The sequence below is a fragment of the Glandiceps talaboti genome, chromosome 10 (assembly GCF_964340395.1).
Source record: "Glandiceps talaboti chromosome 10, keGlaTala1.1, whole genome shotgun sequence".
Lineage (NCBI taxonomy): Eukaryota > Metazoa > Hemichordata > Enteropneusta > Spengelidae > Glandiceps > Glandiceps talaboti.
Window position 1 is genome coordinate 13,090,651 of NC_135558.1, and position 16,842 is coordinate 13,107,492.

Genomic DNA, 16,842 nt, shown 5'->3' on the forward strand with positions numbered 1-16,842 from the left:
CTTTATATATATATATATATAATTCCTCGGAACAATGCAACATCCATATTTGACATTTGGCTTTGCCGTTTTGACTTTTGGAGACGCGAAAAGTTAATAAATCTACCAAAGAAGACCAATAGTTGTGGTTGTGGTTGCCGACTACTTGAACTTAATAATAACTATATCTAGAATTAATCCAGAAATACCATGCTGTAAAAGAAAGATATAAAAGATTTCATGGTTTGGCCACTAGGGGCGCTCTCTGCAATGCAAGCCATAGTGGCAGTGCGAGAGTTGAGTATTGCTACTGTAGCGTAAAGACTGTGAACGATAGACTAGGGTCTATGTGTAAGCTAACCGCCCTGTTTAGCAGTCATCGTGTCATGTGAACATATTGCTATAGAAAAGCAGAGCAATGAAAATAAGACAAAGAGCAAGATTGCTTCTACAAGGGACTTTTAAAAAAATAAGACTGACACTGTAGTGTTAAATGAAAAAACAAAATATATTGAATATTGATTGATTTATTATAATTTTATGTAAATCTTGCGGCAAATCTACAATCCACTTTGATCACTGGCAATTCTCTAAGACATACCAAAACCGGTGACCTCTCCAGGACTTTCTACAGTCATTGTAAATAGAACTTGTACAAGTTTTATATAATTGATAATTGATGTACGATTGAACATTAGCGATTTCTCCAAACTTCAATGTTTTTGATAAAAGTTGAAACTATCTCCCGTGGAAAGAGGGGCTTAAATTGCGGTGAACGCCTTAAGTTTGTAAAAGTTTGCTACGTAGTATGGCCGATTAGGCAGTCGAAGTATCTGTATTCCAGTCAGGCTGAATCTCCAGGAGGTACTAAGTGATCCGATAATTGCTTAATTGCTGTGGATTGAACCCTTGCAAATAATAATCGGGTCTTTTTGTCATGATTTGGCTGTGTATACAACAATCGCCGCATCATTTTCGAATGGATATGTTCATACTGAACGGCGGTATGAGGACGACGTTTTGGTCTTCGATTAGTCTGAGACACGTCAGGACAGGATATACTTCGCTGCCTTGAAGTGTCCGTCAATGTCTGGCCATCAACTCCATTCGACGTCTTCGGCCATGTATGTGGTTGAGTCTGTGGTGTTGGCGACGGTGATGGTGATGGTGACGGTGAGGGCGTTTTGTATCGGTCACCGTGCCGGCGTTCATATTTATCATATAGGTTTGTTGGTTTATTCTGTGGTGAAGCTGTGGTAGATTTTGTCCATGCTGATGATGGAATTGGAGTACTAGTAACAATACTCGTGGCTTGCAAACTTGATGATCGTCCACCGTACTTGGGTATAGCAGTCTTCGGTCGAGGTTTTAAATTACCATGTCTCTCTTCAATTGTTTTCAAATTTGGTCTGTATTGACCTCTTCTCAATTCAGCTGCAGACGCGGGCCGTCTTTGATCCATTTGGTCGTTCTGGTCAGATTCGACAAATTTTACTACTAACTCCGTTTTGCTATCAAGTTGTTTACTAGTGTTACGGGTTTCGTCATCAATACGTGTATCTTCTGACACAAGTGCATTCTTTACGTTTTCTGAGACAGTTATATCTTCAGTGTTAGCAGTAGTAGTAGCAGTAGCATCTTCGTGTTGGGTTTTTGTCACTCTCGGGCTATCTTTTACAGCTTCAACCTTGACAGAGATTTGGCGTTTAACGACTTCTGCTTTAATTTGAGGCGCGGCCTTGATGTCCGTCGTTTCCGTATCCCCAGGACCGTTTTGCTGTTTGACAGTCGATGAGTTCAGTTCATCTTCTGGGTACACGTGTACAAATATGATAGCTGTTGGCTCATTTGGCGCCTTATCTGGACGCGATTGATTTGGTTTTGGTGATTCCGGTAACAACATGTCGTCCTTACCAAGCACGATACGAGGCTGTTTATTTTTGGCGCGATATTTTCGATCGCTTTGGTTTGACGTATATCTATACCTATCTCCGTATCGGTGGTGAATTCTCTTGTCAGACATGGCACCGGTCGAACCCCGACGTTGATAGTTAGGTGGTGATGGGGATACATATGTCTTTTTCTCCGTTCTGACTTTATCCCCTTCGTTTTCATCCCCAGAACTTAAAAATCCGTTTTCGGTCGGATTTGTAAATTTGTTTGAAGTTTCTTTTGTCTTGGAAATATAATTACCATTCGGTAAATCACTCCAAGCAACATTCGGTTTTGGGTGCGGAGACGGGGTTCGGAATCCGTTTATTGTTCCTCGAAAAGGGGTGCGTATCCCACACGTTGGGGGCGCTGTTCCCGGCCGATTCATTCTTGCCGCCTTCACCGTTCGTTCATATTCTTCCCTCTCAGCTTTCTCTTTCAAGCCAGCAAATAACTTAGATACTGGACTGCCAGGATTATAAGTAAATGTTTCCTCGGTTTCGCTCTTTTCTAGCGCAATTTCGCATCGTTTTTGAAATAGCGAAATAAGCTTGTCAAGGTATCGCGTTTCCTCTTGGTCAAGTTCTCTCTCGCGAATTCTCTTTCCGCGTTCGAGATGTCGGATTTCTCTTTTTAGCTCGTTGTTGTGACGTTTGTTGCTACGAAACTGGAGCTGAGCAGTACGTAATAACTGTTTGCGATAGTATCCCTCTACGTCTCGGCGAACAAGGCTTGTCCCGCTAGTCATTATGACTATTTATCGGTTTTTAGGTGTAAAATGACGTCACAGTGATTGGATATTCTTTGAATCCTTTGAATAGGTACGTGGACCAAATATTGATTCCAAAACTTCAGAACTCTGGAAGAAAAAATAAAATTGATTACAAAATGATTCATGATTGAGAAAACAAAAACTAAAGTCTGTTTGCTATAAAGTAAACACAACACAACACAACACAACACAACACAACACAACACAACACAACACAACACAATACAACATCAACGAACGAACATACATAACGTACAACATTGGCTTACGAGCATAGTACCATGGTGTTAGGGATTTGAAACTGTGGAGAGAGTTTTTTAAATTAAACTGTCACCCCGATATATGAAAAAAAGACATCACAATCACGAAAACGGTACTGTGCTAAAATCAGGCATATATACAAAATGTATATACAACTTTACACTGAGGTTCTATATATAAATAATATCATAAACCATACAGTTCTGACCCAAATATTCTCAAATGGGTCTCCGGTTCTGTCAAACAAATCAAGTTCTCTTACTTACTGAAGACAGTGGTTATTGTCATGCAAAATAGTGTTCTTGTCTTGGAATGGTATGAATATTACACTCAGCCAGCTGTTGAGTACTGGTGACTACTGGTTGCTATGTTACTGTTTTCTATTGATGCCATTGGTGGGTGTATCTAGTTTTTTTATCCACATTGATTCGCATAGTTGATAAAACCTGGGCCATACTGTGGCGACTCGTTAATAGCATGATAATACAATAATAATTCGCCAATTCGCAAGAATAAACTTTAAGATAGAACTCTCTGCCGCGACTGCACCTCGTACCGAAACTATTTGATACAACTTTTACAGAGGGACACACATGTTTCTTAAATCTGGTGAGAATGTAACTACGGCGTTGTTTCAGTAAATTGTAATATTCTTACATTTACATATTTCCCCACTCTGCGGGTCTGTTTAATGTCGATGTTTAAGATTCCTGACAACGCGCATTGCTTAAAATGCAATGTTTCATACAGCTTTATACTACGTTCAAAGTCAAAGCTCTGTCACAATTATTACCCCTAAAACAGATATATAACGCCTCCCGCACCACAACCTGTACTTTCTCCAGTTCCCTAGAGAGCATGTCATACCTCAGATCATGCATTTTAAAGTATATAGAATGAATTCTTCACAGAGCAACCTCTATCCACAAAAAAGTTGCTCTATCCTACCAGATCCCCAATAATACAACTGGGTTAATGTGGCCAAATTTGGTTCGGCAGTCACCGTAACTTTCGACCACCATTTCTACTTACAAAGTATATCAAACTTAGAAAAATTAAAGCCAGGCAGATTGTCACGTTGGGGTAAAGTATACCCTTTCTATGTTACCAACCAAAAGTATATTATGTACTTTTTCTTTTGTATTCATTTTGTTTATTTGTATCATATGTGTGTTCTTTGAAAATGTAGCTTATTTTAAATTTGTGATCTGGTTATCAAAATAAGTTGCATTCGAATTCATCCATTCATTCATTCATTCATTCATTCTTACATACATACATACATACATACATACATACATACATACATACATACACACATACACACATACACACATACACACATACACAGTACACATACATACATACATACATACATACATACATCCATACATACATCCAGCCATCCACCCACTCATCCATCCATCCATCCATCCATTCATCCATTCATTCATTCATTCATTCATTCATTCATTCATTCGTTCGTTCATATGCCCAAATACATTTTTCTAGTACTTTTAGCTGCATCAACAGTATTCAGACAGTATCGGATATTTTCAAAGTTTATAAGAATAACGATGTCGGGTCCTTACAAGTCTCACAGAAAAATCCGCGCACGTACAATTAAAGTGATGATGTTATTGATCCACGTTACTCCGTCAATAGTTCCCGAGTAACAGCGTGGAAACTAGAACGTTTGAATAAAGGGAATATACTTTATAAGACAGCTGTTGTTTATCTAGAGAAATGTTCAATGAAGCCCCACTCAATTATAATAATAGAAGTCTGGGACTTTGAATACTTCTGAAAGGCTAGTGAAATGAAATTTTGTTATAATTAATTTTGATATTCAAAATTTTGTATTCAATATGACCAAAGATACAGCTTGGAAACTGATACCGTTGTAGTAGGCCAGCCTAGATGACTACTAACAGAAAATGTTGGTAAATGTAGTTTTGTCCTCAGGTGAATTTACTTACTAATAGTGCTGTCTGTATGTCATGACGTATATCGAATTGAGTATAGACTACAGCTGTATTTGTAGATTCTGTACACACAATATGACAGCATAAAATTTATGAAAATCAGCATGCAATTTCGGTCCGCGCCAATTATTTTTCTACGTACATTTTCTTAAGGTGTCGCCATCGTATAAAATACAAAACTGTACACATGTAAGCTTACTTACATGCGATTCAATATACTCCAAAATGTATAATGTCATCTGTAAGTCATGATGAAGTGAAACTAAACTGTCGTCAAAATTTACACAAGATTAAGCCATTTAGATCTAATGTGTATTTGAGCGGTCCTACCTGTGTCTATGCGTAGCCAGGTGCGGAGTTATGAAAAGATCTACAAGGGAGAACACTTCTCGGCCTGTCAGTTTTAGCGAACTATTGCAGAAGCACGAAATGACACACAATATACATACGCATGCGTGGATAACAAAGTAGTGTCGTGTATATCGCTATCGCAGAACTGTGCAGTGTAACACAGCTCTACGCATTTAGTGAAAAAAACAGGAAATTAGTAACACAGGGTAATATTTTTTCATCATTTTACGTGGAAATTTACGGAAGTCTCCTACGCGCGATTTTCTAATTTCCTAATGGAGAACGTCTTCCGCTGTCGTAAAAAATGGGGCGAGAGGGATTAGAGTGAGAACATCATCCATTATTTATAGTTTACCGGAAAGCACCTGGCAATGTGTGGTATTATTAGCTATGATATGGTATGGTATGGTATGATATGGTATGGTATGGTATGGTACAATGCAAGCAATTTAGTAATTGAACAGAATTACTAGCTAGGAGAAGAAACGAACCTTGACTTGAACTTTGACCTGGACATTTAGACAAAATGAGTCGAGTAATAGTTTAGAGGATTGGTCTGGGAATTAAGTGGCACGGTTCAAGTTGATTAGGATTAACTATTGGTACGGATAATATGACAGTGTCGTAGCGTCACAGTGCGTGCATCGATTTATACGTTTAATGGGGGGGGGGTAATAACAGTAGCAAGTGTGTACGTGTGCAGAGAGGCAGAGGGGCAGAGAGATCGTATGGAAATACATAACAAAACTACTCAACAGGCAAACACAGTGCATTCAATGCTAAATCTCAAGGTTTGGAATTAATTACGCCAACGTTCGCTTTACTATTGAAGGTTCGGACATAGTTCTACTGAATGCAATCTATAAATATCACTTTCTTTTTATTAAATTTACTCTGTATTTGTGAGTTCATTGCCGTGTCTTTTTTTGATAAACATCCTTGAGCTATTTCCCAGTATAAATTACATTACTTCGTCATACGTGACAGAATGATATACAGGCGATCGTTTCTAATTTTAAATATTGAATAAACACACCACGAGCGACGTCACATTGATAATTTTTTTTTTAGTTTGTTTGTTTGTTTGTTTGTTTGTTTGTTTGTTTGTATTTTTCGGAGAAGTGTGTACATTTTAAATTTTGAATTATGAAACCCCGTATAGCATAGTTCCAGTTCTATGGTGGTGTTCGTCAGATAAATGAATCTTGTTGGCACTGTTTAGGTTCTTTTAGAAATATTAGAGATCAATAAAATTCATAAGGTTAGTTAGATATGGAAAATATCATAATACCTATTAGCCAAATAATATATATGTTCTATTCACATTAAATCTTCTACGTATGCCCAAGGGTCAATGTATATGGTAACAGTCTCTGGAGAATCTTGTTTTAATTCAGAGGTAAGGAGATATCCACTATATAATTGTATTTGACTTTTGAATACTTTTATACTTATGTCTTTCTATAGCGTGTATCTTTAGTAATGCCCGTTTTGAAGATATAGCCATGTCCCGAGGATATTTTATAAACACTGAATGCTTTAATATGTTTCCGAGTCCTTTTCCTTTTCCGAATTGAAAGATTTGCATAATTTATTCATTCAATCTAATAAAGACATTTGTTCGATTATTCACACTCGTCATTGTAAAGCTGTCATCTATCAATATAATTCCCTTTGACGATCGATGAAATTGTCACGTGTCTTTGTAATTTTTAAATATCTAGAAGTTGAGATGAATGCAGATGGTTAGAAGGTAACAATTATTTCTCACGTGACAATAGGCATGTCAAAAGTAAAAATATTATGAATATATGTTGTGTTTACAATCACGTGTGTGTGTATGTATGTATGTATGTATGTATGTATGTATGTATGTATGTATGTATGTATGTATGTATATGTATGTATGTATGTATGTATGTATGTATGTATGTATGTATGTATGTATGTGTGAGTATGTATATATGTATGTATGTATGTATGTATGTATGTATGAGTATGTATATATGTATGTATGTATGTATGTATGTATATATGTATGTATGTATGTATGTATGTGTGTGTGTATGTGTGTATGTATGTATGTATGTATGTATGTATGTATGTATGTATGTATGTATGTATGTATGTATGCATGTATGCATGTATGTATGTATGTATGTATGTATGTATGTATGTATGTATGTATGTATGTATGCATGCATGCAGGGGGGGTCTGTTCTCAGGCTGGTTCTGAGATGCAGTGTATGCTATATTTAATGAAATGATACCATCTCCTATACTTATAAAAAATGAGGCGTTGTCAAGCAATTATTTGATCATAAGCCGCAGGTAATAACGCTGAATAGTCCAATAAACACATCACGTAAGCCGTCTCCCAACGGTATAGTTGACGCAGATAACTGTAAATTTCATTAGCTCGGTGACACAATTTTATATGTGAATTCGGTCTACAACATATTACGTAGTACATTGAACCCTCGAGCAGAGTGTATATAGAATTCCGAGGAAAAAGCAATATATCATTTATACGTGTACATATGCCTGCTTCCTTCTTAAATGTTTTTTTTCCGTCAAACTTAGCATTTTTGAACCCATTTGTTAACCGTCAATTAGCGTAATTAGGACATGGCTGGAACGTACATGCGTGCACGCGCGTCACGAGTAAGGACAATAACCTGACCGAAATGGATGCGCATGCGTCCGAAACAACTATTATTGCAAAATTCTATAGCAACCATTTGTAAATTTTCAAGACAATTTTGAAGAAAACTGCCATTTGATATAATAATGAACGGAAAAATAATGTTTTCAACATATCGATCATTTTCGTAAAGTTTCCAATATGGCTGAGTACATTGACAGCTTAAATTTGTTCACGACCGTTGTCAATTGAACGAAGACACATATGAATCTGTCTGCGTTATTCACGGTGTGTGTTAGTTTTTATGATATTAATACCCTGTCGCGGTGTAACGAAGTGTTCGGTGACGTTTGGGAGTCAGGATCAGATAGCAACTCTAGATCTCCTATTTGAACGAAACAACTCTTCATGACGTATACGTTACGTCTGTATTAGTAAATGTATTTTTTATAATATCTGTCAATTATAATTCTATTCTAAAATAGCAAACAATAAAACACAACCATAACGTGTTCTCTGCAAGATGAGATATTGACTGTGTCCCGGAAGCATGTTTATTTCGAGATACAGTGAAACCGACATTATACGTACGTACGTACGTACGTACGTGTATGTATGTATGTATGTATGTATGTATGTATGTATGTATGTATGTATGTATGTATGTATGTATGTATACAAGTAATAAATGTCGTCCGGGTAAATACACGCCGACGTAGGAGGAGTGTATTGCCCGGATGGTATTTATCTTGTACCCCGGCAAATAATTCAATGGTGTCATATTCTTTCCAGGAAAAACTTCATACACTCAATGTTTATATTTTGATTTTCGACAAGACACCCTGGCGCCAACGTGACTTCCAATCGAAGCTGACAGGTGTCAACAAACTGAATACAGCCTGTGTCAACATTCAATGTCACACACGTTACTGTATCGCTATGTTGCACGACAAAAATAGAAATTACATCCCAATGTACAGTGTATTTCATACCACTATGTATTTGCTTGATATTATTATGTAGGACATTCATATTACAAACTACTCAATACAATCACATCCATCATGTGTATGCAACTAGTGAGTGTAATTTTTATTATTACGAACAGACGTGAAAATAGTGTTCAACTTGTGAATGGAAGTCTTATCTGTTCAGTCACAGTCAGTGGTCATGTTTTTGTTATGATTGTCTGTGTCTAATCACTCTTCCCTGGATGCCATTAATTGGATCTCATACACAGCAAATACACTCCCGCCACCGACATTTGATAAATTTGCTACTCTGCTGATACACCGGTCTTCACGCCTTTCCCTGATTGGTCAATAGCCTCATTTGTAACTGTCAGTCGAAAATTTAACGCCCAGCCGGAGTACAAGTATGTATGTATGTATGTATGTATGTATGTATGTATGTATGTATGTATGTATGTATGTATGTATGTATGTAGTATCATATGTAAATGTCATGTTTATGATCAGGAAGTTTTTTCGGCCAAGACGAAGTAAGTGCTATTGTTTTCAGGTTACCATTTTGTCTATCTTTTGTCACACATAAATTGACATATGTTATTGATTGGGCCTACTAAGACATCATCCAAGGTAAACCTTGATGAAACGACGGTTTGCAATCTACTTTGTTAGCAGATACTCAGTATAACATGACTCGTTAACGAGATGAAAATGTAACATCCGTCCTTAATGACCATTCAAACAATAGCTATATCCACAGGCATACAATTTAGCTACAGTTTAAATTCATAATGATCATTATCATAAAACATGTTATGTAGTGCTGCAATAATATATAAGCTTACACGTATTCAATAGAAGTTAAAATTAAAGTTTCACAACAAGATTTTAGTTTTATAAACTTTGTCTAATTTGATTGTGTATTTTTAATACGCAATAAACTTTATCACTTGTTAAACAATGTCGATTCGTGTACAACTGAGAATAGTTGCCTGTGTGTTATTCTTCAAAATCCATGTCATCAATTAGGCCTACAAAAAAAATCGTTTGGTTTCGATTACCCGACCCCACCTAGTTTTTCATTACCGACCCTAAACTTTTGTTTACGTATATTCAAGAAAAAATCAATCAATCCCCAAAAATTGTTAAGTCTCGCGAGAAAAAAATCAAAAACATTGTGAAGTCTCGCGAGAAATATTGGATGCTGTAACTGACATCAACTTAAAAAGACAATATAAAACTGTTTTTCCAATCTGTAATGGCTGTACATCTTATTAGAAGAAACCAATAACACAGAGACCATATGGAAAACATAACTACCTGAACTAGACACTCACTCATAAAAAAAATATACCTACCCCACCTTTTCTAAATTTGAGAGTAATCGGAACCACACAATTATTTTTAGGCCTTATTGATCATGCTGTTTCCGATCGAGACTTGCATTATTGTTATTTTATCATGTGCGTCATTTTGGAAGACGACCACCTCAAACCTATAATGAAAACCACGGAATAGTAATATATATATATATATACTGCGCGTGCTCAATGTCCTCGTATTTCAGCCTTAGTTATTAGTTGTATGCAGAACGTTGAGAGAAGCCATTATCAATTTCATTTTGAAAGCTAGACAGCCATAAATAAAACGATTTATCTCGTGAATTTGCTTGAGTTGTTATTTATAGTCCTCTCAACCAGCTACTTTGAGGTGACTCAGGCTGAAACCACACTGTGACAACCACAGACAAAAGAACTTTTTAGGTTTTTAATCTAGTAGTCCGTGTCACTATCTAGATGTCGGATGTCAACTTTGCTTCAAGTTCGGCAAAGGAGGTGATATATACCGCTCCAATATCCTACCACAAAACTGGATTTCGCTAAACATGTAATTTGAATTACTGCTCATTTCATGTTACTGTTCACTCTAGTCTGTTTGATGTAACCACGCAGAAACCAATCAGAAACTGCACATTCTACTAGAAAATCACAGTTTTTGCATGCTCAGCCTACATTTTATCTAAATTCACTACAACTAGACGCAGACACTTGGGCGCCAATGTTTTGTCGTCTGCATTTGATGGCTGCATGTGATAACGCATTAGTTCATTTCCAGTCAGACAAAATGTCACACAAAAACTATTCATTCAATCATGTTATCTCAAAGTGTAGCATGTACATTTTCTGACTAGTTTCTGTTTGGTTGGTTGTATCAAACAGAGACAGTGAACGGTAACATGAAATGGGCGACACTAATAATTATAATGTCTACGAAATAATCAGTATCATATATTACCCTGCAATGGCCAGTCGGGAAATTGTAGATGTAACGTGAAATAATAATCATATCATCTAGACAGCTTACGCAAAAGAAATGGTATTTTCAATAAAGACAGTCAATAAAGATAACTTAACGCTGTAAGCTATATATCTTAAAATAGAATACCTTTATCGTTGCCATGGTTACTAAAGAGAAGACAGATATTAAGTGCATAGTGTACTGACCGGCGGGCACGTATACCTATAGAATAATCATCATCTGTTTGAGAACAGTGCGCAGACGTCTAACCTGAAATGACTTATAAGAAATGATATTGAATTTGACCTTTGCCTTGTTCAGACGCTTGGAAAGAAGCAGATTTCGGTATTCTCATGATAAAGGTGAAATTTCCTCTCTTTTTATCACGAAAAAACCCTCAATGTCTTTCGAAGGGGATATACTTACAGTTTGTCAGTTTTTCATTTTGAATCATCGCATTAAATGCTGAATAATTAATTGTATCAGTTGTGTAATATTTTATGGCAACAATCGTGTAAGATAAATGAAGCCAATTGAGTTGTATATACTGACAACACGAGGACCGGCCACATACACTATATCAACGTGTCTGCAACTTGATATGTTTAACCCTAACGATCCAAATTGTATCTAAAATACAACTACCAGAGTGATACTACAAGAATGCTGTCAGATGTACACAAAAAACTGCCATAAATGTGTTACTTACTTAGTCCGACGTATGTAACGCCTTGATTCATTCTATCCCAATGATCATCCGGCGTATACCTCCACCGCCACCCTACATCATTGGTACACACAATAACACGGTACAAGGCAGAATATGGGAGTCATAGCTTGTACGTCTCTACACACTTTTAACAAAGTCGTGCAGCGTGGTAGTGTGTATCAGCATTGTTCCACGCATTGCAGAACGTACTATGTTAACCCCAGATGAATTGAAAAACGGTAAAAAGGCGTTGCGCGTCAATTGACGCTTAATAGGTGTTAACTACCTCGGCCTTCAACACAACAACTTCCCTTATTCTTGTTTCATCAACTCTACCTCGCAAATGTACAGAACGAACCTATATATGAAAACAGGCGATTCCACTGGCATGATGCTATATAACATAAAAAAGACCCACCGTAACGGTAAGGAGACTATAACGCGAGATATTTACATATTTTGACCCTATTTAAAATCAATAGTCGAATCGTGTGAGTTGGATTGTTAGTTGTCATGGTAACCAAACATAATACACACATCGCCGAGAAAACATGATATTTTCTGTTCAGCTGCTATGCTTGGTTGTTCAATAGAGCGTTCACACACTGCAATTAATTCCTTTAAAAGCCCGCCTGTCAATCCGATCACGCATCGATCTGTGAAACAACTCGTTACTCGTAGACGGAACAAATGATCAAGGAAGGGCTAAACATTACAATTGTCTGTTTGCGTGTGTGGATATCGCAACACTTATGAATGTTATAGTCAAAAAAACGATCGCTATGTTTTTTTTTCTTCAGACATTACCAATTTGTACGAAACTCTGAACAAAGCCTAGTCGTTGAACAAACTGATCGTTGCGTTCTAATTTCCGGACACAGAAGCCGTTTGCTTTCTTTCTTTATTCGCGCCTTTAGTTTCACGTAAAATCCACGGAACTGCATTTCTTAGGCTTTACTGTTGTCTTTGAAAACCGACATCGTCAGCTTGTTAGTCAAAAATCGTCGTATTCTTGTATAGAGTTTTCTCCCAATTTTCAATCTCAAGCGAATGCGCCCTCATCGATCATTTGAAAAATAAAAATACAGAATTTCCAATTTCAGATGTCTGTAATTATAACTCATTTCTCTACTGCCCAGCTATACAGGAGAGATGATGCTCTCGAGTGCAAAGACAAGAGGCCTAATCTACCTAAAGTTTGCGAATATGGAGTTACAAATTAAAGCATTCATTCGATTATATTTCTATAGTACTGAGAAGTCGAAATGTTCAGTACGTATACATATCTGATATGTAGTCTAATGATGGAAAAACAGTCTGAGTGATGTCAAAGGCCCGCTGGTGGTTATGTCACTGTAGACAAACTAATTATCATTAACTTTACCATGTCAAAATAAGATACAATTAACTAACTTGTTCTAGAATATGACTCAAAGTAGTTTTGCTATTTTACAGTGTCTGCGATCCCCTGGCACACACACACATCACATAAGTACAAAACCACTCCCACCGTTTCAATTCTCTTCCATTAGGCCTACAGCAAAAGAGCACTTTAGCATTTGACCCGGAATGACATACACCCGGTAGAATACAAAACGTTACAGTGGTACCCCGTACTTGTGATACTACTGGTCATTGTTCAGAAAACTTACGGTAATTGTAAAAGTAAATGAAAGTTATTCCTACCCAAGAACTGCACGTGTAAACTAGGAACGAAAGAGACTTCAATGTGTAATGACTAGCTAGAAACATTCTACTTATGTACGGTTGCTTGTTAACAATTGTCAAGTGATATACATAGCCTATAGTCACGTGTAACGTGATAGTGACGTATCATCATCAACTATATGGATGTTTGAAAGTCGTCTGGATAAACTGTGGGAAAACCAACTCTTGCATTATGATTATAAGGAAAGAATTCTGCACTAGAGAGAGAGAGAGAGAGAGAGAGAGAGAGAGAGAGAGAGAGAGAGAGAGAGAGAGAGAGAGAGAGAGAGAGAGAGAGAGACAGAGAGAGAGAGAGACAGAGAGAGAGAGAGAGAGAGAGAGAGAGAGAGAGAGAGAGAGAGAGAGAGAGAGAGAGAGAGAGAGAGAGAGAGAGACTGTAGTACAGGAACCTCGTGACTAACTTAGCACAGAACTAACAGTAGAGGCCAGATAGGCCTAAAGTCAGTACGACTCTGTGAATCTCTGAAACAGGCCTTCTTTAAGCCAGTTCAAAAGAACACTATTTTCTGTGTCTCTCAATTTTCTATGCATGGTAGTATAACCCACGTGGATTATACTTCCATGGTCTATGTTACAACATATACGAGTATGTATAGTATATCTCATCATGGAAGTATAACCCACGTGGGTTATACTTCCATGATCTCATTTAGTGATCTTAGAGTATATATACTCCGTCCCTGCTTTACATCAGTGGTCCCTGCTAGTACATCTCCCCTATTAAATACATCCATGGTATGTGACAGCCCGAGTAACCTTTTTGTATACTTACCGACACCGAATCCCCAGTTTGACACACATGAGTTCTAAGAGAACTATCAGTCTACACCTATCGATACCAGATTATATAACAACGTATAACTACACCGACCTTCTGTGAGTTAGCGACGTATATATGCGTCTGGAAATACTACGTAGCTCCTTGGCTTCAAGATCAACACTCTGCCACCTAGAACATCTGATTTACTTCCATTTGTAAATAAACTTTTAATTCACTTTGAAGACAATGCTTACGGCGTACGCAAACCTTTACATCGAGTGATAACGTTTCTTTTGTTCGAGTTTAACATCGGGTCGTTAGCATTCCACATTGCGCATTGTCATTAATTTTCTCTTAATAACTGACAGCTTAATGTGTAAATAATGTTAATTTAGAAAACTAAACCGTGTTTTATATGCATCGAGGGTGTAATTTTCCCCCACTTTTAACCATTACTTAAAAGATGCCAGAATTTTTTCCTATTGACTTGATTGCATTGAAACTATTGTCACAGTGGCGGTTAAATCGAAAAACTACTCAACAACGTTTTGTTTTTTGTCTGCCGAATCATTAGACTCAAGTGAAGGGTCTATGACCGAATGTGATATTTAATCACAGACAAGTACCAGTAAGTTTTTATTACTTGTCTATGATTTAATGTAATGAACTTGCCTAATACACAAATCGAATCTACTGAACACTTGAATCCATATCGAGAAAAGAGGGCGCTTCCGTGATGATCTGCATAAACATTTTTTTTTGGAAAATTGCAAAGATTTTGTTTCACTTCTTAGTTTTAAAATCAAAGAAGCATACTGAATTATTAACTTAGGATCAGAATTGTGCCGCCAGTCGATTATAAAGTTGATGTTTATCAAAATATTGTAGAAAATTGATATTTTGATCGATTTTCTTTGACGGTGAAAGTACTCCACATGCACAATGAACTTACTTGAAGGTCAGATGGCGACCTGGAATATACTAGTGGTAGCTACTGAAATCACAACTTCTGTTTTCATTCATTGCTCACTCAGAATGTGTGATATATAGAGATGACCCCAGTAGTCGGGGAAAACGGCGAAATTAGATAATTTTGACAACATTCTGACCTCTATTTCAAAGATTTGTATGGTGAATCATGATTTTGTTTTAAATTCATGTGAGAATGAGTTGGATTTTTCTTGAACAAAGTAACAGCAAAGTTTTAAAAAGTTTGTTTCAAAGACGTTACATTACTTCACTGACTAAAAACACATCAGACGATTTCATCAATGGCACTCGCTCTGTTACAGCGCCACCAACGATATCAACTTGAAGTCGTTATCTTGACATTGAAAAGACACTGTTATTAACGTTAAGTTCAATAACTTGAATAAGCCATCATCGTAAATCTTCTAAACCTCTATATATCGATCACACATACTCAGAAACCACAAAAAAGTGCGCCAAAACACACTTGTTTAGTTCGTTTCCAATAACAAAAGCCGTTCTCGTGGTAACATCGTCCCAGACGATGACCCCAGTTCGACACTATTTGAATTGCAGGGTGGACTCGATCAATCTATGTAAATGGAAACATTCTCCGGTCGTTCACTCACAGGATCGAGTTTAGACCATTAAAAGTAATTATATTATCATAAAGCAAGCACCGACATAATAAATCGTTCAATATATCGAACGTTGTGTCATAATGTAACGAAGAAGGCGTGACAGGTGCCACGAATGAGGACTTCATTCGTTTTTTCTCAACGAGCTATTTAAACGCTAAACAAAAGACATTGCAATGTCTACACGAAAGAAATAGGGACTTGATTTTTTATAGAAACGTATTCTAACTTATCGCTTTTCATAGTAAAGTCGAGACGCGCCAAAAAAAGTGATAAACACAGATTATTGATTTGTTTTTTTTTAGATACTTCGGTAAGTACCAGACACATGATTGAAAAGACAAGGACTTAAATGGAAATATTTCTGAGTCACTTGAAAACCATTAGTTTAGCGCCATTTTATCAATAAGGATGAACGACTGCAAACCAAAGTATTGTTGAGATACGCCAACATATTCAATAAACTTTCAGAATTTTGCTAGGTATCAGATATAGTGTATAGATATATATAGGGACTTCATTTTTTGGGAAATATTTCTTATTTCAGTGTACTAATTTTCACATTATTTATTACTAGGGACCGTTGTCATAACTCTAAACCAAAATGCATTTGAGATACGACAGAAATTTCGAAACCCACAACTTTTGACTAAAATTGTGAAATACATCTAATTTTTGTCACTTTAAACCCTCAGCATACATCATTTTATAAAACATCGCCATGAATATATTATAAACCAAAATATAGTTGAGATACGAAATAATTGCTAAAAACCCGTAGACTTAAGCTTTTGACGGTAAAAATTTAGGCGGGGAAATTTTTGCGGTTGAAGTGTGTAAAAGAAAGT

General features: G+C 36.7%; 1 protein-coding gene across 2 annotated transcripts; it reads right to left on the reverse strand.

The window, feature by feature from the left end:
* Window positions 1-507: 507 nt before the first annotated feature.
* Window positions 508-11,986, reverse strand: LOC144441204 (uncharacterized). 2 transcript variants are annotated; one of them, XM_078130761.1, is made up of 2 exons: window positions 11,900-11,986; window positions 508-2,770 (listed from the first exon to the last, which is right to left on the reverse strand). In XM_078130761.1, exon 2 carries the CDS (start codon window positions 2,657-2,659, stop codon window positions 824-826), a length of 1,836 nt encoding a protein of 611 aa, XP_077986887.1. In that variant the 5' UTR covers window positions 2,660-2,770; window positions 11,900-11,986; the 3' UTR covers window positions 508-823. The 2 variants fall into 2 exon arrangements, with proteins under 2 accessions (XP_077986887.1, XP_077986886.1); XM_078130760.1 differs by lacking the exon at window positions 11,900-11,986 and adding an exon at window positions 5,260-5,320.
* Window positions 11,987-16,842: the final 4,856 nt, after the last annotated feature.